The following is a 26,155-nucleotide window of genomic DNA, read 5'->3' on the forward strand; positions in this document are numbered from 1 at the left end:
ACTCGTTGCCAATCTGATGAAATAGGGGTAAGGATACCCTATCTAGGAAGCTTATGTAGTAGTCCCAAGTTATCAGGGATGCAATCGAAGAAGCGGAATATTTCAGAAAATCGCTTTTTCAGTTTTCCTGAGCTTTATGGGAGCCTTAGGCACATTACACTTGCCAGAAATATCTACAGTGGTTTTGTGTGGAAGGTTGTTGGTTTTGAGGGATGCAATCGAAGAAGCGGAAGATTTCAGAATATGTCTTCTTCAGCTTCCCTGAGCTTTATGGGAGCGTTAGGCACATTACACCTGCCAGAAACATCTACAGTGGCTTTGTGTGGAAGGTTGTTGGTTTTGTTTTTAATGCATCATATACTATTTATGTACCAATGAGAGCAGCTCTTTGGACACATTCCAGTTGCTTAGCAAATAATGGCTTCCCGAGCGCTCTCCACCGGACAACAACCTCATAATACACTATTTATTTAACTACTGTTTTTTAGAGCCAGAACACCACTTTAGGTAAGAGACACTTCCACCTTTCATTTGATTATCTTCAGCAATATAAGGCTATCGATGCCTTCCTTACTCTTTTATCTATATTTCGTCTCCACGAAGGCGTTCTGTTCAGGATAAGCCTTAAAAAGTTCTCCTTGTGGCGTATTAAAGATTTGTCACTGAATAGGATGGTCAAAATAGTATTTCTTTATTGCAGAATGTTTGTGTGGACACTAGCTTTTGAGAAGAAGTTTCTAATACCGGAGCTTTTCCTCGAAGATAGGGGTGTGTTATTCTGCTATGAAACATCTTCTTATAAATAACGTTCTGCTGAAGTGGTTTAAAACTTTCAAGGTTGTGGTGTTTCGATGAAAAGTCTCTATCAAATATTCAAAGAGGCTGTGGTTCAAAATGTTCACAAATTTCGATCCTACCATAGATCAATGTCAACGTCGGAATAAATAAAAATTTGCCGAAAACAGAAAGATCTTCGCGAGGAGTAAAACTCGAATAGATCGCATGGAGTGACGAGAGCAACATGTAATGAAACACTTATGAAAGAGTGAAATCAGTTTCGTTCTCTCTGAAAACCAAGCGAGCTAAGTATAGTTATGCAATTTCAGGGAAATGTCTTTTGGGGCGTTCGCACTTTACCTAGTTTCATATGTTAAACCTCTGAGAATCGTTTCGGCATGGAAATTGAAAATTATCAAACAGAATTCCATTACCCTTTTAAATAGGTTAGGGAGTCTTGTGTTAGAACACTCTATTTCCAGATAAGATCAACGTAAACCGTTATTAAATATACAAATAATATTATTTTGATAGAAAGTGGCTAATTTATTATCATTGTTAACTGTCCTCCAGGGTTATATGTCCGGTGGCGCTGGCTACGTACTGAGTAAAGAGGCGGTTCGCAGATTTGTCGAGATAGCCATACCGAATAAGGATTTCTGCAAACAGGACAACACCGGCGCTGAAGATGCTGAAATCGGTAAATGTTTGGCGAAGGTAGACGTAATCGCTGGCGATTCACGTGACGAACACGCGCGTGGCCGTTTCTTCCCATTTGTGCCAGAACACCATTTAATACCATCACATACGAACAAAGATTTCTGGTACTGGCGTTATATCTACTACAAAACTGATGAGGTGAGACCATAGTTATCATAAAACGAAGTCTATTTCTTTGTTTCTAATATTTGATCATCTTTTTTCGTCGGGAACAGGGCTTAGATTGCTGTTCTGATAGGGCGATATCGTTCCATTACGTATCGCCAAATCAAATGTACGTTTTGGACTATTTGATCTATCATTTACGGCCGTACGGTATTATCAATACGCCCGAATCGCTGCCCGAACGTCTGAAAGTGGGCGAGACGATGCCTCCGCCAGTAGAACAGACAACCGCGGCTATTGAAGCTGAGAAGGCGAGCGAAGCCACAACATGAGCGAGGGTTTAGTTAGGTATTGGTATATAAATATGGAAATATTTACATTTATGTTGACAGCTTTGTAAATATTGGTTTTCCCGCTGTGTTTACTAATTTAAGTAATTACGTAAGTACGTATTTGCCATAGCCAGTAGCTGCTACATTAATTTTTTTTTGCCAAAAACATATGCTTTGCTATGCGTTCAATCTGTATGAAGGGAAGAACTCTCAAAATAATTCCAAGTTGTATTATTTAGGTAGATTTGCGATAAAATTAAGTCTGTATAAGTAAAATAGTTTTATTATTATTAATTTTTATAAGTATATATACTATTTTATATAAGATTTATAAACAATGGCTTTATAAAATATGCATTTCATAATAGTACTGAAAATATTGTAGTTAAAAAAAATATTTAAATAAGAAATATGCGGGCTGAATAGAGAAATCTTAAACCTTAAGAAAAGGTTGGCAAAAATGTTTGGTTTAATTTTAAGTTTATAGATTTGAATTGCATTTCCAAATACGTCAAATGTTTTAGAAGACATACGCTCAGACCATGATTAAAACCGAAGTGTTGAATAAAAAAAAATGTATATAATTTCAGTTGATATACATACATATATCTGAAAGGAATTTTTGCTAGAAAGTAAACAGAAAGCTCAAAATACCAAAAAGGAAAACGTATATATTAATATTAAAGTAGAAATACATCTCTGAACTAAAGGGCAAAAAACCAAAGAATATATGTATCATTAAAAAGAATACGTATTAGAAAAAACTAAATGTAAAATACTACTTACTGCCCACAAAAAAAAAATAATTTAATTAATAGCTTGAAAGTTATTATTTTGTTTTTATTTAATTTTTTACAATAATTTTATTTTTTCTTGCATAATTTTACAAAAACTATTCCTGGTAAACTGTGGGCATATTTTTAAATACTACTTATATATAAGTAAATCTTAAATAGTTGCCATTTTCATATACCTAATATTGGTATAAATGAAATGCGAGCGAAAAGACAAGCACAAAATGCGCAAACACTAAATTAAAATAGTGAAATTGAAAACCTATTGAAATAAACGGAGATACTAATGAATTAAAAAATATTAAACGACTCTCTATTTTTTATGAGTGGTAAATTAAAGAAGATGGTTATACCCGACGATTCCCATGAGAAACGTCAGATTACCTTCGAGGAAAACCTTGCTCCTCGGAACACCATCACGAATAGAACGCGTATCACAAATAGTTTGATTGTTTGTTACTCGTTGTTACCTCCTTCCAGCTGTGATCCCACCTTACTACAACTAGATAAGAATGTAATCCGCAGCATGCAAATATATGAGAATGCTGAAATGCTACAACACTACCGAAAACAAATTGATCTAAATTAGCCAGTTGCTGAAGGTGCGAGAGCAAAAAGAGACGGAAAATTACTGAGGACTTAAACCAGTCTAGTATTTACAAAAATCAACATTTCTGTTTTCCCATAATAGGATATTTTATGGTCTTAAAAATATGAAGTATTTGGAACAGAAACAATCTCCGAGCATCATCGGCGCCAGATTGGAAAATTATATGAAAATTACAAAAACGCGTTTAAAGTTGTACGTTCCTTCAGCATTGTTAGGCGTATCACATTGAAATTATAACTTAAGGTAGTCTGGTAGTCCGGTAACTTGGGTTTAAAAAATCGAATTTTTTTTTTGCTTAATTTGAAAGTAAATTGTCTTGAGAATATACTGTGAAAAATTCAGACAGAAATTCGAAATATTTCTGGAGTTATAACGAGTTTCCTAGAGCAGCTCGGAGTCCTCTCTCTCGGAGTTGTTGAACTTTAACCTTTAACTAATGACGTGGTAGTAAATTTTACACCTTCTGTTTTGATTTTCTCATAATCCTAAAAAAGGCTTCTAAAATAAATGACAAATTTTTCAAAAAAATACAAAGAGCTTAAAATTTTCTTTCCAAATACAGTAATTAGAAATAATTTAAATCAGTTTGATGAAATTTGTAAGTATTATAATAAAAAAACCTCTAATAAATTTTAACAATCAAAATGGTGTAAAATTTACTACTACCTCTAAATCTACGTTTCGAAATTTGACCTCTTAAGTTAAAGGTTAAACGCGTTTTTTTTCCAAAACATTGTTTTTCTGGTCGGCCCGGGTCCTAATTTTTTTTCTACTGAACCGATTGCTTTCAAATTTTAACAGGCTGTTCTACACATTTATAGTTCACGACGGAACTAACAAGACTTTTTTTCACCCCTAACTTTTTATTCTACAACCCTTTTTTTGCTAAAATAAAAGGACTTTTTCTTTGAAAGTCCGCCATTTTGTTATTTACCCTTAAAATTTAACTTCAGTAGTTCCGATCAGAATGATATATCTATAGATTAAGAATAAACAAGAATATTTGATTTCAGATAACATCAATAGCCAAAATCACCCGGGCCGCCCACGTACATTTTTTTTTGAGGTTCCAACTTTGAGTGACAATAATAATAGTAATAAAGTATTAACTTTTTTCAAATACATTTTTTTTATATTTTCAATATGTAAATAACAACACTCTAAAAATTCAAGATAATTCATTTATATTTTCCTATTTCCTATTCCAAAAAAGTCATGAAAATAGGCATAAGTTACCAGACTACTACATCATAAGCTTCATTAGATCCTCATAGACCACTAAATTATACATATGTATATATAAATGATTAGCGTGACGAGCTGAGTCGAATTAGCCAGTATTATTACATACATGAACTAGTTGCTCACTTTTTGAGATATCGATCTTGCACAAGTCCTTTCCTTTCCAAGAGATATCTTTATCAAATTTGGCAGAACTAACGGCGTGTTTGTTGGGGCCGAACCTGAAAACCGATTATCCGGTTGGTAATCGTTCGTATGAATATCAACCGATTAATACTAACTATTCGTGGAGTCATAACATTGTAGTTGTTCTACTGCGACTATTCGAAAAGTTGCTCTGCTGCAAGTATTTGAATAAATGAAAATTGTTTGAAATCCAAGCGGTCTTTAATTTTTGCTTGTTCTAAATTAGTGAAAATGCCATTGTGTACGTATGTATTGCAAATTTTTTATAAACTTAAAAAATACATAGGAAAAATGTCTAGAAAGTTTGCGCTTACCGATCGAAAAGTCGACAACGAATGGTTAACCGGATATTCGAAAATGAGCGGTTAATCGAATAGTCGACGACTTACGACTATCCGGATAATACAGAATACTATTATTAGATATTATTCTGGTTAATCCGAATAATCGATTAAGCGAAAACCGAGAGCACTTAAACAAGGCATCTATTGATGGTTCCAAAAAGTCCTTAATAATGTCTATATATCCAGAAGAATTTAAGGAACCATTTATAAATGCCAATCTACTGCAACTATTGTAGGAAATTCCACTCTAAACCATGTTGTAACGCACTGGAAATTTGTTTCTGGTTATCACTTTATCACTATACCTTCGAGCAATACTGCTTGCGGTCACCTCCGAACGTACTGGATTTCATCGAACTGATTCTATTTTCATTCTTCAATTAAGATACAACTTTTTCAATCTTCTAGAACTCAATTTAGATGTTTTCGGTAAAAAATCAGGTGTGCCGGGTGCATTTTTAGCTTTAGAAGAGATTATTTTCTTGAACTTTTCCCTTTAAGGCCCATATTTTAGAGCCTCCTGTGAAGTGCTTAACACATAAAAAGAATAAAAACGTGTAAATATTTAAATAAAAGTGTAGTTGGAATGCAGCAACATAAAATTTTCAGTTGTGGTAATAATTATTGGCCATTTAACATTTATTGCCCACTTGGATAAGTAGATGTAGATGTTTGCTCTAATATAATATTTCATACATAAATAAAAGTCTCCGAAATTTGCGCTGCAGAAACGTTCCGTGCGATGTTAGTGTTTTGGGGGATAGTACTCTTTCACTTCGAACTGCGGAGGAATGGTTTCGACTATTCAGAGCGGGTGAAAACGACACCATGGATAAGCCAGCCGGCGGAAGACCTGTGACAACGAATACCGATCAAATCACGGAAAACATTCAGTTATACTGACATGTGGCATCTCGTGACATCGCCTAGAAGATGGGAGATAGTCATCAAATCATTTTAAACCATCTGCAGAAGGCTGGATATACAAAAAAGCTTGATGTTTGGGTGCCGCATGATTTGACGCAAAGAAAAAGCTTCTGGATCGAATTAACGCTTTCGATATGCTGTGGAAACGGAACGAACTCGACACATTTTTTAAGCGGATGGCGACTGGCGACGAAAATTAATCACTTATGACAATATCAAGTGAAAACGGTGGTGATCGAAGGCCGGTGAATCGTCCCAAAGGGCCAAGCGAGAATTGACGGCCAGTAAGTTTTGCTGTGTGTTGGGTGGGATTGAAAGGAATCATCCACTATGAGCTGATCCCATATGGCCAGACGCTTAATTCTACCATCTACTGTGAACAACTGAACTGCTTGAAGCAGGCGATCGACCAGAAGCGTCCAAAATTGGCCAACAGGGTGGTAGGGTGCAGGGTGTAGTGTTCCACCAGGACAACGCCGGACCACAGGCTTCGTTGATGACTCGTTAGAAGCTATAGGAGTTCGGATGGGAGGTTTTATCGTATCCACCATATAGCCCAGAAATAGCGCCAAGTTGATGACCACTTACTCCTGTTCATGGCGAATGTCATTGTTGGTGTAAAATTGAACTCAAAAGAGGCTTATGAAAAGTGGCTGCCCTAGATCTTCGCAAATAAGGAGGGGGCTTCTACTTGGGGGTTTTATGAAATTGCTGTCTAGATGGAAACAGATTACCGAACGAAACGGCGAATATTTGAACTAAATCCGATCACTATAACACTTTTTATAAAGCATTGAATAAAAAGCAAAAAAGCGGGAGATATTTGACAACCAAATACTTATATAAAAGACATATGAAAATTGACATGTTTTAAAGCTTTCGAAAGGTGCAAGTATGATCACAAATATACGTTGTAAGTATATTACACTTATATGATAATTAATATATGTATCTTAAAATATAAACAAAATAATGTGCAAACCAGATGATGTAACAATCTGACAAAATAGGTCAAAGTCGGCTGAGTAAACAAAGTTTGACATCAAATTTGCCCTATGTATGTGTTTTTAGGCAGCAATTTTTAAAGTATGCAAGTATATATAATTTTAAGCCCCTATTACGGTTTTTAATCCAACTTCATTTTGGTTAAAGTTTTGAAATTCGGCATTATCAATATCAACTCAATCCGTCAAAAAAAAAAAAATCCGTCGGAAGAAGTGTTGTTAAACTTAAACTTTTTTGTGGTATCACTATCAACTCTTTGCTAGTGGGGTTGACTAGAGTAGAAAAATTTCAACTAATTAGTACTAGCTGTTGTAGTTGGACATTACTGCATTTATTTAGGAAAATATTAAGAGAAAATGGAAAACGGGTAGAAAACTATTTTAATCAGTAATTTAAACCCGAAACTGGAAGAGGCAAGCCATAATTTGAAAATGATACAAATCAAATTAAGAGATCATGGAAAGTGTTTCGAACAAAGAGTCTATACAACCTATTATTCCTAGGAATATACTTTTTCCATGCATAAGCTTTTTTGTAAAATATGGTCGGATGAAATCATGCCCAACGTTTGGAATTTAGTGGGCTCTGCCCAATCCATAAAAAAGGAGACCCCACAATCTGCGCAAACTAGCGTGGTATAAGCCTGCTCAACATCGCGTATAAGGTTCTATCGAGCGTAATGTGTGAAAGATTAAAGCCCACCGTCAACAAACTGATTGGACCTTATCAGTGTGGCTTTAGACCTGGAAAATCAACAACCGACCAGATATTCACCATGCGCCAAAACTTGGCAAAGAGCCGTGAGAGGAAAATCGACACACACCACCTTTTCGTCGATTTTAAAGCTGCTTTCGACAGCACGAAAAGGAGCTGCCTTTATGCTGCGAAGTCTGAATTTGTTATCCCTGAAAAACTAATACGGCTGTGTAAACTGACGTTGAGCAACACCAAAAGTTCCGTCCGGATCGGGAGGGACCTCTCAGAGCCAAACAAGGTTTCAGACAAGGCGACTCTCATTCGTGTGACTTCTTCAACCTTCTTCTGGGGAAAATAATTCGAGCTGCAGAACTTAATTGCGCAGGTACAATCTTTCATTGATATCATCGGCCTCAACACCCGCGCCGTTAGTTCTGCTTTCTACAGATTGGACAAGGAAGCAAAGTAAATGAATCTGGCAGTGAACAAGGGTAAGACGAAATATCTCCTGTCATCAAACAAACAGTGGTCGCAATCGCACCTTGGCTCTCACGTCACTGTTGACAGTCATAACTTTGAAGTTGTAGATAATTTCGTCTATCTTGGAACCAGTGTAAACACCACCAGCAATGTCAGCCTGGAAATCCAACGCAGAATAACTCTTGTCAACAGGTGTTACTTCGGACTGAGTAGGCAATTGAGAAGAAAATTCCCCTCTCGACGAACAAAAACCAAATTCTATAAGTCACTCATAATTGCCATCCTGCTATGTGATGCAGAGGCTTGGAAAATGTCAACAACGGATGAGTCGACGTTGCGAGTTTTCGAGAGAAAAGTTCTGCGAAAGATTTATGGTCCTTTACGCGTTGGCCACGGCGAATATCTCATTCGATGAAACGATGAGCTGTACGAGATATACGACGACATTGACATAGTTCAGCGAATTAAAAGACAGCGGCTACGCTGGCTAGGTCATGTTGTCCGGATGGATGAAAACACTCTGAAAGTATTCGACGCAGTACCCGCCGGAGGAAGCAGAAAAAGAGGAAGACCTCCACTCCGTTGGAAGGACCAAGTGGGGAAGGACCTGGCTTCGCTTGGAATATCCAATTGGCGCCACGTAGCGAAAAGAAGAAACGACTGGCGCGCTGTTGTTAACTCGGCTATAATCGCGTAAGCGGTGTCTACGCCAGTAAAGAAGAAGTAGTATTATAAATCAAAACTAATGTCCACTTTAATAACTATTCCACCAATAAATTTAAAGATTTTGAGCTTTTTAATTATGAAAAAAAGTGTTTGGTTTATCTGAAGTTGAATTGCTTTAACTTCAATTCAACTGAGTGCAGTTGAAAACCGTAATAGAGGTTATTTCATATAATCATACAACTTTTCTATGGAAGAGATGGCTTCTCATTTTTTTTTAACAATATTTTAAAACTAAATTGCAAACCTTCAAAAATATTTAATAAAATAACATATTTTATATTTGCATTTACACTTATCACATTATATCACTTATATGTAGATAGATACATTTATAGGTTATAATTTACGACACAGCACAAGTTCAGTGGCACCATTTAATGTCCAGTATGATTTAAAAACACACAGTTGATTTTTTAACAATAATTAAATTAATCTTATATGTAGACTTGAATATTTAAAAATATTTTCTATGACATATGTACACTCTGTCCAGAGAGAATCGGGAATTCTTCATTTAAATCTACCATTTTTACAACTGTTCTTAATTATGATGCCAAATATTAGCGCGATCTTTCAACCAGTGTGGTTACAGCAGCTGTTTATGTCATAGGAAAAAAAATTTACCTGTCTTTCATATAAACGGGAGATGAGAGGGGAAAATGAAGAATTCCCGATACTTTCTTGACAGCGTGTAAATCAATAATCAATTTTGCCATAGTCTAGGTATATAAAATAAATAATGATATAAGGCACTATAATGACAATAATGAAAGACATATATACATAAGTACGTGAACAAACTCCAACTTCAAATTTTTGTAAGTTCTATTCACTCTACCTCCGGATTTATTCTCTGTTTTTTGAGAGATTTAGGTCGGTTAAGATTCTCTCTTGTTTACTACTTAACTTTTGAAATTTACTTCAGAACTTTTTACAACCGCATATATACTATCTGTGTAGACATACTTATAAAGGGTTGTCAGACTCTTCCTTCCGCCACTTTTCCAACAAATCAGTCATATTTCGTTTTGCTGGCAGTGCTTCGATCTGTTTGAAAATGCCGAAAGGACGCAAGCTATATATAAGATAATCCAACACGTACATATAGGATGGTTGCACATAGTGAAAAGATATTGCATAATCTGAACAACAGTTGAGACCCTAGAAAGATTGTCAAGCAGCAATTACGTTATTTCACACATACGATATGTTGGGTATATGGAACTCACATCTTCTGTTTTGTAAAATATGTAACGCCAGTACCACGCCGATTTATTTTTTGGTATAATGTGCCCTTGTGGACCCGACGGAAAGAATCGACCACGTTTGTACTCATCACGTGAGTCACCAGCCACCACGCCAACATTCTGCAAGCAACTGCCCATTTCTTTATCCTCAGCACCACCGGAACGCTTGCGACAGATTTTCTCATTTGTATAGGCTTCCTCCATGAAGCGTTTGACAGCCTCTTTGCTCAATACATAACCGGCCCCACCGGACATGTAGCCCTGCAAGGAAGTAAGGGAAGTTTAATAAAGTAATACATACATATATTTTCATTTTTAAGGCACTCACTTGTCTCACATATTTTTTGAACTTGCAACCGAAATAGATGGGAGCTTTGCTGTCGAAGGGATATAAGAAAGCGCGTAAATTCTCCACAATGACATAACTGAAAATTTTCAATATTAAACCAACACAAATGAATAATTATCGTATAAATAACCGATGGAAAAATTCTTACGTGTCATCGTCAGCCTTCAGGAACCAATCAGCTTCGTCAAAGTGATGGTCGTAGATGTATTTCATTGCCTCTCTCGTTTTGTGCCACAAATTCCCACGTCCCTCCTTGACCGGCAATTTCACGCTACCCAGTTCCTTATCACTCTCCGAGCTCATGAATAGTATACGATTGCAGCGCGAACCCCATGTATTTTTGACATGAATGGCCTTTTTGGCATGATTAGCGGGACTAGTTAGCACCCAGCAGAGCACACGCGTTTCATTGTACAGCTGCGCCGCTAGCGTGTTATTATCTGTGGTAGCAGTGATAGAACGTGTGAGCAGATCATCTGCTCCGGTCGGCAGCAGCGGAATTGTATGACCTTCATATTCGTCTTCTCTCGCCGAAAAGACACCACTGGGCAAGCTCAGTCGAAAGGCGCAATCGTTGTTGCGAAGTTGCTGAGAGAATGAGAAGCCAATTATGAGTCCGGCGAGCAGCATCAATAACGGGCGAATGTGATTCGAAATATTTCGACGCAGCATGTTACTTTTGGTTTGTATTGTAGAGAAATATTCGATATGCGGCTCATCACCACGGTTTTATTTATTTAAAGTTTGTATGTAGCGAAATTCTGAAAAAATAATACAAAATATTTTTGAATTAAGTATACATCATATTTCGCAGTGCTAAGTGTTTTTTTTTTTGTGAACATTTTGGTAATAAATAATATCTGACAAAATTTTATATTCAAATCTAAGTTGTTTACGAGTACAATGCTGAATGGCTGGGAAATTCCCCTGCTGAATCCTGCCCGATGTACAGTTGTCGCCACTGTGGCAGGGACTGGCTAAATAGCTCTTGCATTTGGGAGGTATTTAGCTAAGGTCTGACTTTATACGTAAAATGATTGCTTTTTATATTTCGGGATTCGAGAACAAAAACAAATTTTAATCATCGAAAATAGCTTTATTGTCATTCCTGTTGAGGTATCTCCAAAACTTGCATTCTGAACGAATCAACTGTCTCTTCAAATCTTGAAAATAGTTTTTCCTATGGCAATAAAAAATTATGGGATAATAAAGTTAATATTTTTCGTACGGGAATAAAAAGCAGTCATACGGTGCCACATCAGGACAATACGGCGCATGACTCTTCAAATCGATGTTTTGAGTGCTCAAAAATGCAGTTGATTCAGTCGATGTGTGAAAGCTAGTATTATCGAGTTGAAGTGTGAACCGTTTTTGGTGGTTGTCCAGATTTCTTGGAAGACAACTGGCAAGCAAATTGTTGGGTACCACTCAGAATTCACTATTCTGCGATGTGATATGGTTGCGACATTCAAAAAAACAGGCAACTATCGGATTTGAAGTGCCTTCAACTTTTGATTGATTCATGTTTCGAAGCACTGCTTTTTTTTGTACACACTTTTTTTACAGTGAAGTATTCATGCAATATTGAATGTATGTTAGTCCCACTAATGCCTTAATCTCCAGATCGGTCTCATGACGATCTTGGAATATCAGTTTGCGGACAGCATCACTAATTTCCAGAACAACAACTGATTGTAAACAACCTTCCCGCGCGTTCTAATTCTATTTTTTGTCCGAGAAGAATATTTTAAGTTACTGTAAATAACACAAAGAAGTTACATATGTCAAAACGTCAAACTTTATCATAAATCATTGCCAAATCCCAAAATATAAAAGGCAACCTAGTGGGGTGTTAATTGTTCGTCGATAGCACAGTATTCAAATATAAAGCATTATTATATTATAGGGTATGTGAGTATAAAATAGTTGAATCTAGGTGTCATGCGATCCGTACAAAAAATCAATCTGTCTGTTCGAATAGTCAGTCTCAAACAGAGCTTATGGATTCCTAGCACCTCTGCCAGCTTTACTAGCAAATTAAAAACAACAATGAAACTAATATGTAGGAAGTTAATATGTGAATAACCAATATTGTATATTCAGTTAATTTTACTATAATATCATATACATATATTGATCAATATATACGCTATAAGGCCAGCCGAAAGTTTGAGAATGAGGAGCTAGGGCAAGTTTTCAGGAGAAAAACAAGCTTACTCAATATAATTAAGACGACTCACATATTGGCTGACATACGAGGTATGACAATTAAGTAATGAGACTGATTCCATAAAAACCGTATATTTGAAAATTATACCGTATCCTCTTTAAAATAGTGCCCTTGGGCAGCTATACAGCAATTCCAGCGCGTTTTCCATGCTTTGTAACATTTCCGGAACGCTTCGACTGGGATGTTCGCGAGTTCCCTCGTCACGGCCGACTGGATGTCCGCAATCGACTCAAAATGGGTTCCTTTGACCACCGATTTTGTTTTAGGAAACAAAAAAGTCACAGGGTGACATGTCGGACGAATAAGGCGGCTGTTGCAACACGGCGATCCTTTTAGAGGACAAATACTGGGACACGCTAAGGACGTTGTGGCACGGCGCGTTGTCGTGATGAAGGATCCAGTTACGAGCGATGTCCGGGCGCACCTTGTTGACTCGTTTTCGCAATCTTGCGAGTACTTGGCTATAGTCGACTTGATTCACAGTTTTCCACGGTGGAACGAATTCTTTGAGGACGATTCCACGGCTATCAAAAAAGGCAATAATCGTCATTTTCACCTATGACTTGCTCATGCGAGCTTTTTTCGGAGGGGGAGCGCGCGGAGACAATCATTGTGAGCTTCGGCGTAACTAAGAGCATTATCGCCATAGAATCTTACAATTTTGGCGTACGTTTCCGAAGCTTTTTCGCGCAATCTGGCGCCCAATTTATCGCGACGCGTTGCTCTTGATTTCGTTTTTCCATTTTCGTGACGAGCACTACAAACACACGTCTACTCAATTTGACCCAGCAGGCGAACTAAACAAGCTAGAGCGATGGTATATATGTATATCAATAGAGAGGGGAGGGATGCCGGAAAAAGAGAAAGGGAATTTCAAGGTCACAGGTTTACCACAAGCGCGGCAATAAAATCAGTCTCATTACTTAATTGACAAACCTCGTATGTGATGTGAACTAAACCAGAAGTTCAAAAAAAAGATTTATATTAGGTATTTGGGGGCCTGATTGAATACATTTTTGACAGACAGGCATACTACAAGTATTATCAGAAAAGGACTCTCCTTGATTTGCAATTATGCATACATATATCTCGTACTAATACTTTCTATATATCACAATTTTAAATTTTATTTCACTCTTTTACTTTACAGTAAACAAAATAAGAACAATGAAGATATCGGGATAGAACTTTGTTAAAATAGTTTAAAAATTGACGAAATCGGATCAAAAACTTTCAAGCTAGCAGATACCGAATAGGTGGATCATAGTGCCTTTGGCTGACTTTTTACTAAAACTATTTGTCAATTTGTGAGGTATGGAGAGAGTTTTGAGCTTCCGTTAAATTAAATTGCCGGTTAGTGTATGAGATATCCTAAAGAAGTTAAAAGAACATCTCTTTCTAGCAACATAGTGCCCTTGTGCATATAATGAACAAAATCTGGCCAATAATAAACTTAGTTCCAATATTCTTAATATACGAATTTCAAACTTCGAGTTAAATTTATATAGTATTTATGTATAAGTCAGTATGTACGATGTCTTTGCAAAATTAATTGAACGTATAATATTGGATACGAGGGCTGCTATATATATTTCTGGCCTAATAATGAAAATAGGCATATTTATCAACGAAAATGGTTTTTTTTCGTGGGATTTGGCTCGTCTTGGAAGACCCACACGGTCGATTGCTGTTTTGTTTCGGGCTCATACGCATAGATCCATGATTTTTCATCTGTGACGATCTTATAAACGTCTTTTGAAGCACCGCGATCGTATTTTTTCAGCATTTCTTTACACCAATCCACACGAGCCTTTTTTTGAGCGATTGTCAAATTGTGCGGGATCCAACGAGAACAAACCTTTTTTACGGCCAGGTGTTCATGCAATATCGAATGTATGCTGGTGGGAGAAATGCATAGGCATGCCTCTATCTGAAGGTTCATGTAACATACCTTGCGGTCTTGCATTATCAGTTCACGTACGGCATCGATGTTTTCTGGCACAACGGCTGTTTTTGGACGACCTTCACGGAATTCGTCATTGAGCGAGCGTCGGCCACGATTGAGTTCGTTGTAACAGTTTTTCACAGTGCTATAGGATGGTGCTTCATAGCCATACAAAGATTTTAGTTCATCGATGCACTCTTGTCGTGATAATCCACGTCGAAAGTTGTGAAAAATGATCGCACGAAAATGTTCACGAGTTAATTCCATTTTTTGGCCGAGATGAATTTTTTAATTCCCTGTAAATAAAACAATTCACGATTAAATGACAAAACGTTCTGAGCGAAGTTATGCTAAAAAATGTCAAACTTTTCAATGGAAATGTCAGATTGCACCTGGCAACACTTAGTGTTGCCTAGGCCAGAAATATATATAGCAGCCCTCGTATTGGATATACTACTACAACTTCTTAACATGTGTATGTGATATTTTAATGAAATTATGTACATAGTAGAATCGAATTGGTCTGGTGTTTTGCGAAAATGAAATTCATGTGGACTAAGCGTGTTCTTAACTAAATCAAATATGTACTTAAATTTTAGCAGAAATAGAATTATTAAAATTAAGATATCTAAATAAATTTTGAAAACGATTCAAGAAAAACGTTAATTTCGGTTACACCGATCCTATAATACCCTTCAAATATATAAAAGATTCCTTACAAGATCTGTAATTGGCCAGATGGTATGGCAGTCATATGTTATTGTGATGACTCGATCTGAATAATTTCCGCGGAGCTGGTAACGTTGCTTTTGAAAATATTCCACGCCAAATTTGATGAAATTATATCGTCAAATGAAAAAGTTTTCCCATAAAATACCTATATTCCCATTGTTCAGTCTGTATGGTTACAGTGATTCGATCTGAACAATTTCTTCGGAGATAGCATCATTGCTTTAGACAATAACCCATGCTAAAGTTTTTTTTTTTTTGAAAATATCCACTTAATTCCGATCGTTCAGTTTGTATAGCAGCTATATGGTATATACTTGAGCAAATATTTAACTTATGTTTGAATTTCTAAAACATTATAACAATATACTATGTAAATATCTATAACCAATGAATATGGAAATAAATTTTTAAATATCGCACAACCCATCCCATAGTATTCAATATTGCATGCACAATTATGTACATATGTATGCCGGTAGTAGCGCTCGGCATTGTTGACATACCAAACAACACATGCACATGCAACAAGTGCTGTTGTTCGGTTGCTGCTAGCCAAGACTTTGTTTGGGCTGGTTGTTCGTTCAGTGAGTCATGCGGTCACGTTGACGCAATAACATCAGCAAAACAAAAATAGCAAATAAAACACAGATGCTGAGAGACACTAATGACAAAAATACCAAACTCCACGATCATCAACGAAAAACCCACAACAACAACTATGTTTATGTATACGATACATACCAACATATGTACATACATATATACGTACATAAATACGTGTTTATATGCAACCAACCTGTATATGCCAACACGATATACAGTGGTGAGAAAATACAAGGTTTTTAACTATTTCCCTCCTAAACTTATTTACTTAAATGTCATTTAACTTATTTCTTATCAAACAGTCTGGTCAAACAGTCCAAAAAGCTTTACTGAACATTAGGTTGTTAAATATCCCCCTTCCGCTTTTTTGCTCTCTATTCAATGCTTTATAAAAAGTGTTACGTGTTCGAATTTAGTTCAAATATGCGACCTTCCTTTCGATAATCTGTTTCCATCGAGACGGCAACTTCATAATACCCCCCTCGTAGACGCCCTCCTCTTTACTTGCGAAGAACTCGGACAGCCACTTTTCACAAGCCTCTTTTGAGTTCAACTTTACACTAACAAGGACGTTCGCCATGGACAAGAAAAGATGGTAATCATTTGGCGCTATGTCCGGGCTATATGAGATAAAACCTCCCATCCGAGCTCCAGTAGCTTCTAACGCGTCATCAACTAAGTGTGTGGTCTGGTGCTGTCCTAGTGGAACACTACGCCCTTCTTGTTGGCCAATTCTGGACCCTTCTGGTCCATCGCCTGCTTCAAGCGATCCAGTTGTTCGCAGTAGATGATAGAATTAAGCATCTGGCCATATAGGAGCAGCTCATAATGGATGATTCCCTTCCAATCCCACCAAACACACAGCAAAACCTTCCTGGCCGTCAGTCCTGGCTTGGTCACTGTTTGGGACGATTCACCGGCCTTCGACCACGATTTCCGCTTGATATTGTCGTATGTGATCCATTTTCCGTCGCCAGTCAACATCCGCTTCAAAAATGGGTCGAGTTCGTTCCGTTTCAGCAGCATATCGCAGGCGTTGATTCGGTCCAGAAGATTTTTTTTTGCGTCAAATCATGCGGCACCCAAGTATCAAGCTTTTTTGTATATCCAGCCTTCTGCGACGGTTTAAAATGGTTTGGTGACTATCTCCCATCTTCTGGAGGATGTCACGAGATACCACATGCCGGTCTTACTCGATGTTTTCCATGATTTGATTGGTAATCGTCGTCACAGGTCTTCCGCCGGCTGGCTTATCCAAGGTCTTGTTTTCACCCACTCTGAGTCGTCGAAACCGTGTCTCCGCAGTTCGAAGTCCCTCAAAACACCATTAATCTCTCAGAACGTTTCTCTAGCGGATTTGCCTTTAACTAAGGAAAACTTTAAAATAGCGCGAATTTCGACGTTAATGAATTCCTTGTTTACACGTCTATAACTGTTGAACGCAATATTCAAACTAATATAGCATAGTGTCGTTTTGTAGGTTATGTCAAGACATTTCAAAGATGTATAGCATTGCCAGATACGACGAGCTCTGTAGTGCTTTGTACTTGCAATAATCGTTACTACTTAAATATACCAAATATCTGCAGAACTAAAAATGCTTTAGTTTTGCTCATTACTGTATGTTCATTTGTTTATATTTACAGAGTCGCAATGAGCAAGCAAATAACAGCATCCCCGTTGAATGAATAATTTTATTTGCCATTATATATGGTTTTAATGCCGCCGTTGGCGTTGTCAGCGCGTTAAGACCATTTTGGTTAAGTAAAAAGGAAGCGAGTGGAAAAATTGCTCAAAGCCTAAGATACAAGCAAACGCTGAGTCGCGCAACCAACGAATTCATGCTAACTTGTTGCCAAAAATACTGTGCGCACGCGCCACTCCACTGTCACTACAAAGCGAGTATTTTTTAAGTATGTGCATATTTACATAATGTACTTTAAGCCAGTGAGTGTGTGTGTGTGTGTGTTAAATGTTTGTAATTACTTGCTGACTGTTTGACTTGCGCGACGCTTGACAGACAGGGTCGTTACTTAGCGGCGCGCCTCATCGCGACTGCGCACTCAACGCCGACCGACCGCTTTGGTCTTCAACAAGTCATTGCAATTTGGTGAAAAATGAGTAAAATAGTTATTTTGGTATTTTGTGGTGTTATTTTATTTGATTTTCGGTACATTCCGCAATTATATGTGATTAACGTTTGCTCAAATCGACATACGAACCAAATATGCATATACATATGTACATAGGTATGTATTTATGTCAATTAGGGGCATAACACTTCAGTGCGAATGTTTGAAATTGAGTGAGTGTGTCCATGTGTATGCACTCGTTTGTTCAAGGTCAAATCGGAAGTATTATCAATTAACTTATTATAAATAATGTGGTTGAAAATATTTTTTCCACTTTCTTTTATTTTTGCAAACTTTATTAATTAATAAGTCGTACCCCTAATGGCAAATCAGAAACTGTTTGCCGACTATGAGTCTTATGCTATGTGAGGAGCGTGTGTGTGTGTGTGCTGAATTCGCGATTTGTGAGTACGCGCGTCGCGTTGAATTAGCGTCAAACGAGTGACTGATGATGCGAGATGCAGCACAGTGGGATGATTCAGAAAATTGTCTATAAATATTCAACTAATAAAACAACAGTGAAGTGTAGAAAAATAACCAAATAGAAGAATTTTTCTTTAGAGCTGAGAAACTATACATTTTCAAAGATTATTATTATTATTTATTTATTTATTTATTGACGAATTTATATACTATATATACAAAAGTGGTGCCGCCTAATAATATAGTCACGATTAGATCAATATTTTATTCTTCTTAACTTTTTTATTGCTTAAAGAAGCTTAAATGTTAATTTTTCATATTCGACACCAAAACCCCATAAGTTGAAATACACACAATATAATATATATGCGAAGGTTTAAGTTTGAAATTGATTGATGTCAAGTTAGCTTATATTAGATTGTCAAATATCTCCCTTCCGCCATTTTGTCTTCTGAATTTCGCGGCTATGTATAAAGCGCTACAGAGCTCGTATCTGTCAATACTATACAGCGGATGGTGACTAGCCACGATAAATGGATCGCATACGACAATATCAAGCGAAGACGTTCGTGGTCGAAGGCCGGTTAATCGTCCGAAATAGTGGCTAAGCCGGGATTGACGGCCAAGAAGGTTTTGCTGTGTGTTTGGTGGGATTGGAAGGGAATCATCCACTATGAGCTGCTCACATATGGCCAGAAGCTTAATTCATACTAGCTACTGCGAACAACTCATCGCTTGAAGCAGGCGACCGACCAGAAGCGTCCAGAATTGGCCAACAGGAAGGGTGTAGTGTTCCACCAGGGCAACGCCAGACCACACACTTCATTGATGACTCGTCAGAAGCTACGGGAGCTCGGATGAGAGGTTTTGTCCACCATATAGCCCGGACATAGCGCCAAGTGATTATTACCTATTCTTGTCCGTGGTGAACGCCCTTGTTGGTGTAAAGTTGAACTCAAAAGAGGCTTGTGAAGAGTGGCCGTCCGAGTTCTTCGCAAATAAGGAGGGTGCATTCTACGAGGGGGGTATTATGAAGTTACCGTCTAGATGGAAACAGATTATCGAACGAAACGGCGTTTATTTGAACTAAATCCGATTACTGTATCACTTTTTATAAAGCATTGAATAAAGAGCAAAAAAGCGAAAGGAAGATATTTAACAACCTTATTCATATGTATGTATGTGTAGGGTTTATGCGGAAAGTAATAGGACTGAGTCGATTAAAAAAATTTCTTGAATCAATTGTTACAATTCTTTAAAAACTTTCAAAATTGGCTCCTTCTGCGTCGATGCAGCGATGCCAGCGCGATTTCCAAGCATTGAAGTTGTCACGGAATGTATTCTCAGGAATAGCCTTCAGAGCCGAGGAGCATGCTGCTTGGATCCTCTATGTCGTCTCAAAATGCCTCTTTCTTTCGGGATCATACTCAAAGATCCATCCGTGGATACATTATTCTAAAATTGGCTTGGCGGCAAAGAATTAATCCAGCCAATTTTCGATACGCTGTTCTCATGTGAACTGTATTCCAGTGAAAGCGTTCTGCGTCCATCGAAACAAACGTCAGAAGAGGCAATGTCTGTAAGACGAGTGTGGCAAAACTTCCCAGTCGCTATTTTCCAAATAGTTTTTAAGCGGTCTTGCAACTTCAGATCGAACGCTGTGATTAGAGAAAATTATTACCTTGTGTCTAGTCACAATTTCTAGGCGTTGTCTCTAGTGCTCAACATTAATAGATCACTTGGTTGAAGCTTAGAAAAAGTTTGCCTTTCTGATCTCATCAAATACGGTGCATTACTTTGTGCTTGTGGATGTTCAGCTTTGCGGTTGATTTGGTTGGTTGTCCAGGTTGATTTGATTGATGACTTCTTTTTGTAGCTTTCATACAGCATTTCTGGCCTGCAATTTAGACGTTCAACGTTTCTTGGCCTCAATTAATATAGCATACAATTTCCTTGTTTTCGAATGCATACGGCTGGTTTTAAACATTTTGAAATGACTGATTTAGTGACTCCCAAAGGTTTTGCGAGCTCTTCTTGTGTCTTCATTGAGTTGTGCTTCCAATTCTTCATCTCAAAACTATTTTGACCGTCTAGGACTCGCTTCAACTTTCAAATTCACCACTTTAGTTCGCGCAGCTATGGCATTTTCAACATTAACTTTAACTAAAATAAATTATTTTCGGCTTTTTGGAGGGCCGGAAAGAGGTTGCTGATGTATGCGCAATCCAAAGTCCACAATGAATTTGTTCCTCCTGGACAAAGTGACAACGATAAGTGGACATCCTTAAGAGACTCAAACGAAGGGTCAATCGGGTCCGACAAGACATCGCAGCATATTGGAAGTTGCACCACGACATCGCCCCGGCTCACAACGCCTATCTAACCAAGGCCGGCTTCCCAACGCTTCGGCAGCCGCCCTACAGCTCAGATGTGGCCACCCCGGACTTTTTTGTTTCTTTGCCTGAAAATGACGATGAAAGGCAAGCATTTTGAGACGACAGAGGGGTTCCAAGCAGCTTGCACCTCGGCTCTCAAGGCTATTCCGGAGAATACCTTCCGTGATGCTTTCAATATTTGGAAATCCCGCTGTCAGCGCTGCGTCGACGCAGAAGGAGCCTATTTTGAAAGTTTTTAAAGAATTGTAACGATTGGTTCAATAAGTTTTTTTTAAATCCACTCCGTCTTATAATTTTCCAGATAACCCCGGATTTTGTATCATTATACTAAAATTTAATCGAGACACCATTTCAAGTCATTAGAAGCAACAATTAATTTATTTAAACTATTGTCATTATAACCCTTATATTCTATCAGGCAGAATGCGCTCTGTTATTGCTATTTAGATTTACTCAAGATCCTCTATTTTTAATAAAGTTAAGACGGCCATGAACAATAATTAAGGGACGTAATGTACTTTGTGACGCCACTTATTTCTATTACCGAAAAGTATTCCATATTTATACATACATATATCGTTCCGCTCTTCTGTCTGTTAAATAACTTTTATCAAAATAATTAGATGTCAGAATACTGAAGTCTGTTTCCGTTTCATTGAAATTTAATCAGTTTAAAGAAATATTCAACGTAAATTATTTATCACTAAGATTACTAAGAGCTTGATAACCGCAAATTAATTGAAAATTAAATTTCGTAGAAAGAGTCTGGTTTTATATGTACTTATATACTTATATACTTGTATGTCACCAATACAAAATATGATTTTATCGTTCATTTTTATTAAAGGATTATCTTTTGTAAAATTTAAACGTAAATACATTTTTTTTAATTACTTCTGATCGTTCAGTTTATATGTCAACTATATGATATGGCGGTTAAAGTTTCAGAGCAATACTTTATCTCAAAAATTGAGAGACTAGTATATACAGACAGACGGACAGGTGGAAATGGCTTAATAAACTCAATTCTGCTCGTTTATATACATACATATATGTATATATTTTTTGGGATCGTCGTTTCCCTTTTTGGGTATTACAAATTTCATGGTAGAGTATAAAAATGAGTTGGATGTTGACCTGTAAGAGAAAGAGATGTACTGAAGAAGTTTAACAATGATATTTCAACAAAAAAAGAAGTAGCAACACGGGTTATAGCGGACTTGCTAATTACATGGGTACCGGAAAATATTATCTACCAAAGAACCCGTATTAAACACAATTATTTGTCCATAAGCTCAGAACACGCCAGTTTGGAAATAAATTTCAAGTTTGCGATTGTCCAATGGCTTTAATAGAAGTGGACAAATAGTAAAACCTCACTGCTCCAAAAGTAGCTGAATACATAACAAATAGAATGCCAAAGAGTATCCATCCATAAACAATACAAAGAACTTTAAACGATAACGGGTTCCACATTCGAACACTGCACAAAAATCTCTTATGTCAGACTTAAACGAAAATTTCGTTTAGAATTCGCAGAAGAACGTAAAGCAAAGGGTTGGAGTTTTGTGAAAAAGGTTTTATTTCCAGATGAGTTTAAGTTTAGGATTTTTTATGACAGAAATAAAGCTAAACTTCAACCAAAGATATTTGAACTAACTTTAAACCACGATAACAGAAGCGTAATGGTTTGGAGAGCTCTTGCGGCCTCTGGAGTTGGAATTTTAACTTTTATTGAGGGTAATATGGATCGCTGGAGGACGACGCCAGGAGAAGGCGAACCCGATTCCCCAATCGATGACGATGGAACAGACGTTCCATTACCCGACCATGAAGAAGTTCGAATAGCAATTGCCCGCCTGAAGAACAACAAAGCGGCAGGGGCCGACGGATTGCCGGCCGAGCTATTCAAACCTCGACGAACAAAAGCCAAAGTCTATAAGTCGCTCATAATTCCCGTCCTGCTATATGGTGCAGAGGTCAACAACGGATGAGTCGACGTTGCGAGTTTTCGAGAGAAAAGTTCTGCGAAAGATTTATGGTCCTTTGCGCGTTGGCCACGGCGAATATCGCATTCGATGGAACGATGAGCTGTACGAGATATACGACGACATTGACATAGTTCAGCGAATTAAAAGACAGCGGCTACGCTGGCTAGGTCATGTTGTCCGGATGGACGAAAACACTCCAGCTCTGAAAGTATTCGACGCAGTACCCGCCGGGGGAAGCAGAGGAAGAGGAAGACCTCCACTCCGTTGGAAGGACCAAGTGGAGAAGGACCTGGCTTCGCTTGGAATATCCAATTGGCGCCACGTAGCGAAAAGAAGAAACGACTGACGCGCGTTGTTAACTCGGCTATAATCGCGTAAGCGGTGTCTACGACAATTAAGAAGAAGAAGAAGAAGTGTAGGGATCGTTACAAGTAAAAGGTGCTGCTGAAACATAAATGGAAGCTTTTCGGGAATAATTTGCAGCTCAGTTCCAGTTGAATCTGTCAACGAGATAAGGAAGCAAAGCACGGGGTGCAAATTATTAAGGATTGGATGCTGTATTATGGTCCCAGACAATTTAACATATCACCCAAAATCCCAATTTTGAATTTATTTGAGTATGTCAAGGGCATTTTATAAAGCATTAGAAAAAACTGATTTTTACGGCTGTCCTTTTCTCTGTTTGTTTGCAGTATATGCGAATCCATCTCTCAGATTTTGAGATATCAATTTAAAATCTTGTGCACTTTCTTTTTTTCTGCAAAAAGCTACTTAGTTGGAACTACCGAGAATTTGTATTTGACAAGTTACCTTCAGAAAATCAAAATTAGGCATACATTATTATCTAAGACAGGTCTATAACTAATCTCGGAACAAAACGGTTAGATCGGACAACTAAAAAATACAGCTGTCATACAAACTGATCAGTGAAACACAAGTCTTAGTATGGAAAACTGTTTTATCTGAAAAGGTATCTGCACGAAATTTAGCACAAAATATTATCCAAGTCAAAGATATAAACTACGAAGTAATACATTCAATCTTATGATCAAAATTCAGATAAAGATGTTTTTAATTAAAAATGCACCTTAAAGCTTATTATATAAGTATGAATAATAATATCAATTTTTTTGTACATAATTCATTTTATTATCTGTAAATATTTATTTTTTGTGTGTTTAGTTTGCCATGAGTAGCTGCTTAAAGTCCTTGTCTGCGAAGACACGCAAATATGCCACACATGTATGTATACTCAGTGATAAGATTAATAGTGGCACCGCGGTGAGCGCGTAATTTCAGATTAATGCCAAGCGGCGACTCGAGACTTGTTTGACTTATCAATGGACAATGGGATGCGCTTATCACTTACCGATCTTTTAATTAAGAAATTATTTTTTACGCTGCACTGAAGTTGTGGTTCTGCCGTTGCTGCCATACATACACTAACTTATACATATGAAGCTTGTGCGTACAATAAGCGCAGTATAGTTATGTATGCATATTTTTTGTTAACACTGTATATGATGACTGTTTGTTTGTGAATCACTGTTTTTGGCTTTTTTGTTCTATTTTTTATTGCTTATTTGCGTTTCAAGGCGACGTTATGAATGATTTTCCAATTGACTGGGTTCAATAGGTTTTTGGTATAACCCTTGACATAATTTATTAATTTTTGTTGGTTTGTTTGTTGTTGTTACTGAAGTTTTTTATTTGGTAAGCAATATTTTCTAAAATCTGTTTTGAAGCGCGTACTATTTATGAGGCCGGTTGCTGCAAACATTCTAATTGCAACTTGTTAATTATTTAACTTTAAAAATATTTCTACATACATATCAACACATTTTATATAAACATCTGCGATATGTATCTGGTAATTAATTTAGAAACTCTTTGCAAATTAATATTCAAACAAATTTCTTATGCACAAACACACATAAGTATGTACATACATACATTAGTATGTAGTAAATAGCATGATAATTGTTGATTCTCCACCGAACCCGTTAGATTTCGCGTTCTTTATGGCTTCTGCGCGCTGACCGCTGCAATATTTACATAATTCTTTCACTTTTCACTCTGCACTTAGCCCAGATGCACATACATACATACATACGTACGTATGAGTATGTGTATTTTATTTAAAATTTGAACTGTGTTTTGTTATTTGTCAATAAATGCAAGAAATACTGCTTCGGAGCAAACACAAAAATCACCACAACCGTTTAGCTGTCCGACAACAAATTGAAACACAACGTCAATCGTCAACGTTCCCCGTCGACTGGCGTCTGAGCGCGCCAGCCACACTCGGCGAGTCACAAGCGAAGGTAAACTGCCGCGAGTGGCCGGCGTCGGCGTAGTGTCTTCTTCATGCAGTCGCTGGCGTCGCCGACGTCAATATTCGTGCGCGGCGGCATATCGTTTTTAGGCGCTCATATGGCTGTATGTTATGTATGCGAGTGTAAACAGGTGTGTTTGTGTGCATATGTATGTTTTCAGTGGTGTACGAGTATATTTAAAAAAACAGATTTTTATTTACACACGTATGTACATATGTATGTATGCAGCTACTATGTATATAAAAATAAATACACTTGTATTGGTTATGTTATTGTTATTGCCGGCTGTTTTTTGTCGTTTGCTGGCATGTTTGTTGTTTAGCCACAAGCATGCTTGGAATTTTAAAATCAACACCAATTTGAAAATAGCTAAAAGCGTCGCTTTGAGAGACAAAACCACTGAATAAAACACTGATTCTTTACTGTGGTATTCCCGACATTTTTACGCTTACAAATACATGCATAACAAACTTACTAGCCTACATGCGGATATACTACATATGTACGTATGTATGTAAATATATATTTTCGTATGCATATTTCAAACGCCTAAAAACATTTGAACATTTGATATACATTTGATCGGTTACGCTGAATTGAGTTAGTAACTTTGCTGAGCTCGCATAAATTAATTAAATTTAATGACACTCATTAAATGTTTATGTTTTTCAGCAATAATCATGTATACATGTATCCATATACATAAGTATGCATATAAATATATATGTACATATACTAACTAATAAGATTGATATTTTAAGCGCAGTAGTTCTTTTCGTATCTACGATGGGGTTAAGTCCAGTTGCATGTGAGAAAAATCGCGTTCT

General features: G+C 37.2%; 2 protein-coding genes across 4 annotated transcripts in view; one reads left to right on the forward strand and one right to left on the reverse strand.

Moving 5' to 3' along the window:
* The window catches only part of LOC105225670 (glycoprotein-N-acetylgalactosamine 3-beta-galactosyltransferase 1), a 90,557-nt gene extending 87,541 nt beyond the window's left edge, over positions 1-3,016 (forward strand). The window contains exons 5-6 of the mRNA XM_049461927.1: positions 1,351-1,635; positions 1,713-3,016. Coding sequence (XP_049317884.1) covers positions 1,351-1,635; positions 1,713-1,934 — 507 coding nt within the window. The 3' untranslated portion in view covers positions 1,935-3,016. The remainder of the gene's footprint in view (positions 1-1,350; positions 1,636-1,712) is intronic.
* Positions 1-25,304, reverse strand: part of LOC105225671 (glycoprotein-N-acetylgalactosamine 3-beta-galactosyltransferase 1) — a 63,497-nt gene extending 38,193 nt beyond the window's left edge. The window contains exons 1-5 of one of the 3 annotated variants that reach the window (XR_007423606.1): positions 24,362-25,301; positions 10,689-11,301; positions 10,520-10,616; positions 10,174-10,452; positions 9,254-10,105 (exon numbers count right to left, since the gene is read on the reverse strand). Coding sequence is in view for 2 of the 3 variants with exons in the window: in XM_049461948.1 (XP_049317905.1) it covers positions 9,911-10,105; positions 10,174-10,452; positions 10,520-10,616; positions 10,689-11,212 (1,095 nt within the window). In the remaining variant the exon portion in view is untranslated. Of the gene's footprint in view, positions 1-9,199; positions 10,106-10,173; positions 10,453-10,519; positions 10,617-10,688; positions 11,302-24,361 lie in introns of those variants that run through there. The other 2 variants (XM_049461948.1, XM_049461952.1) reach the window with 2 other exon arrangements.
* Positions 25,305-26,155: the final 851 nt, after the last annotated feature.

The sequence above is a fragment of the Bactrocera dorsalis genome, chromosome 1 (genome assembly GCF_023373825.1).
Source record: "Bactrocera dorsalis isolate Fly_Bdor chromosome 1, ASM2337382v1, whole genome shotgun sequence".
Lineage (NCBI taxonomy): Eukaryota > Metazoa > Arthropoda > Insecta > Diptera > Tephritidae > Bactrocera > Bactrocera dorsalis.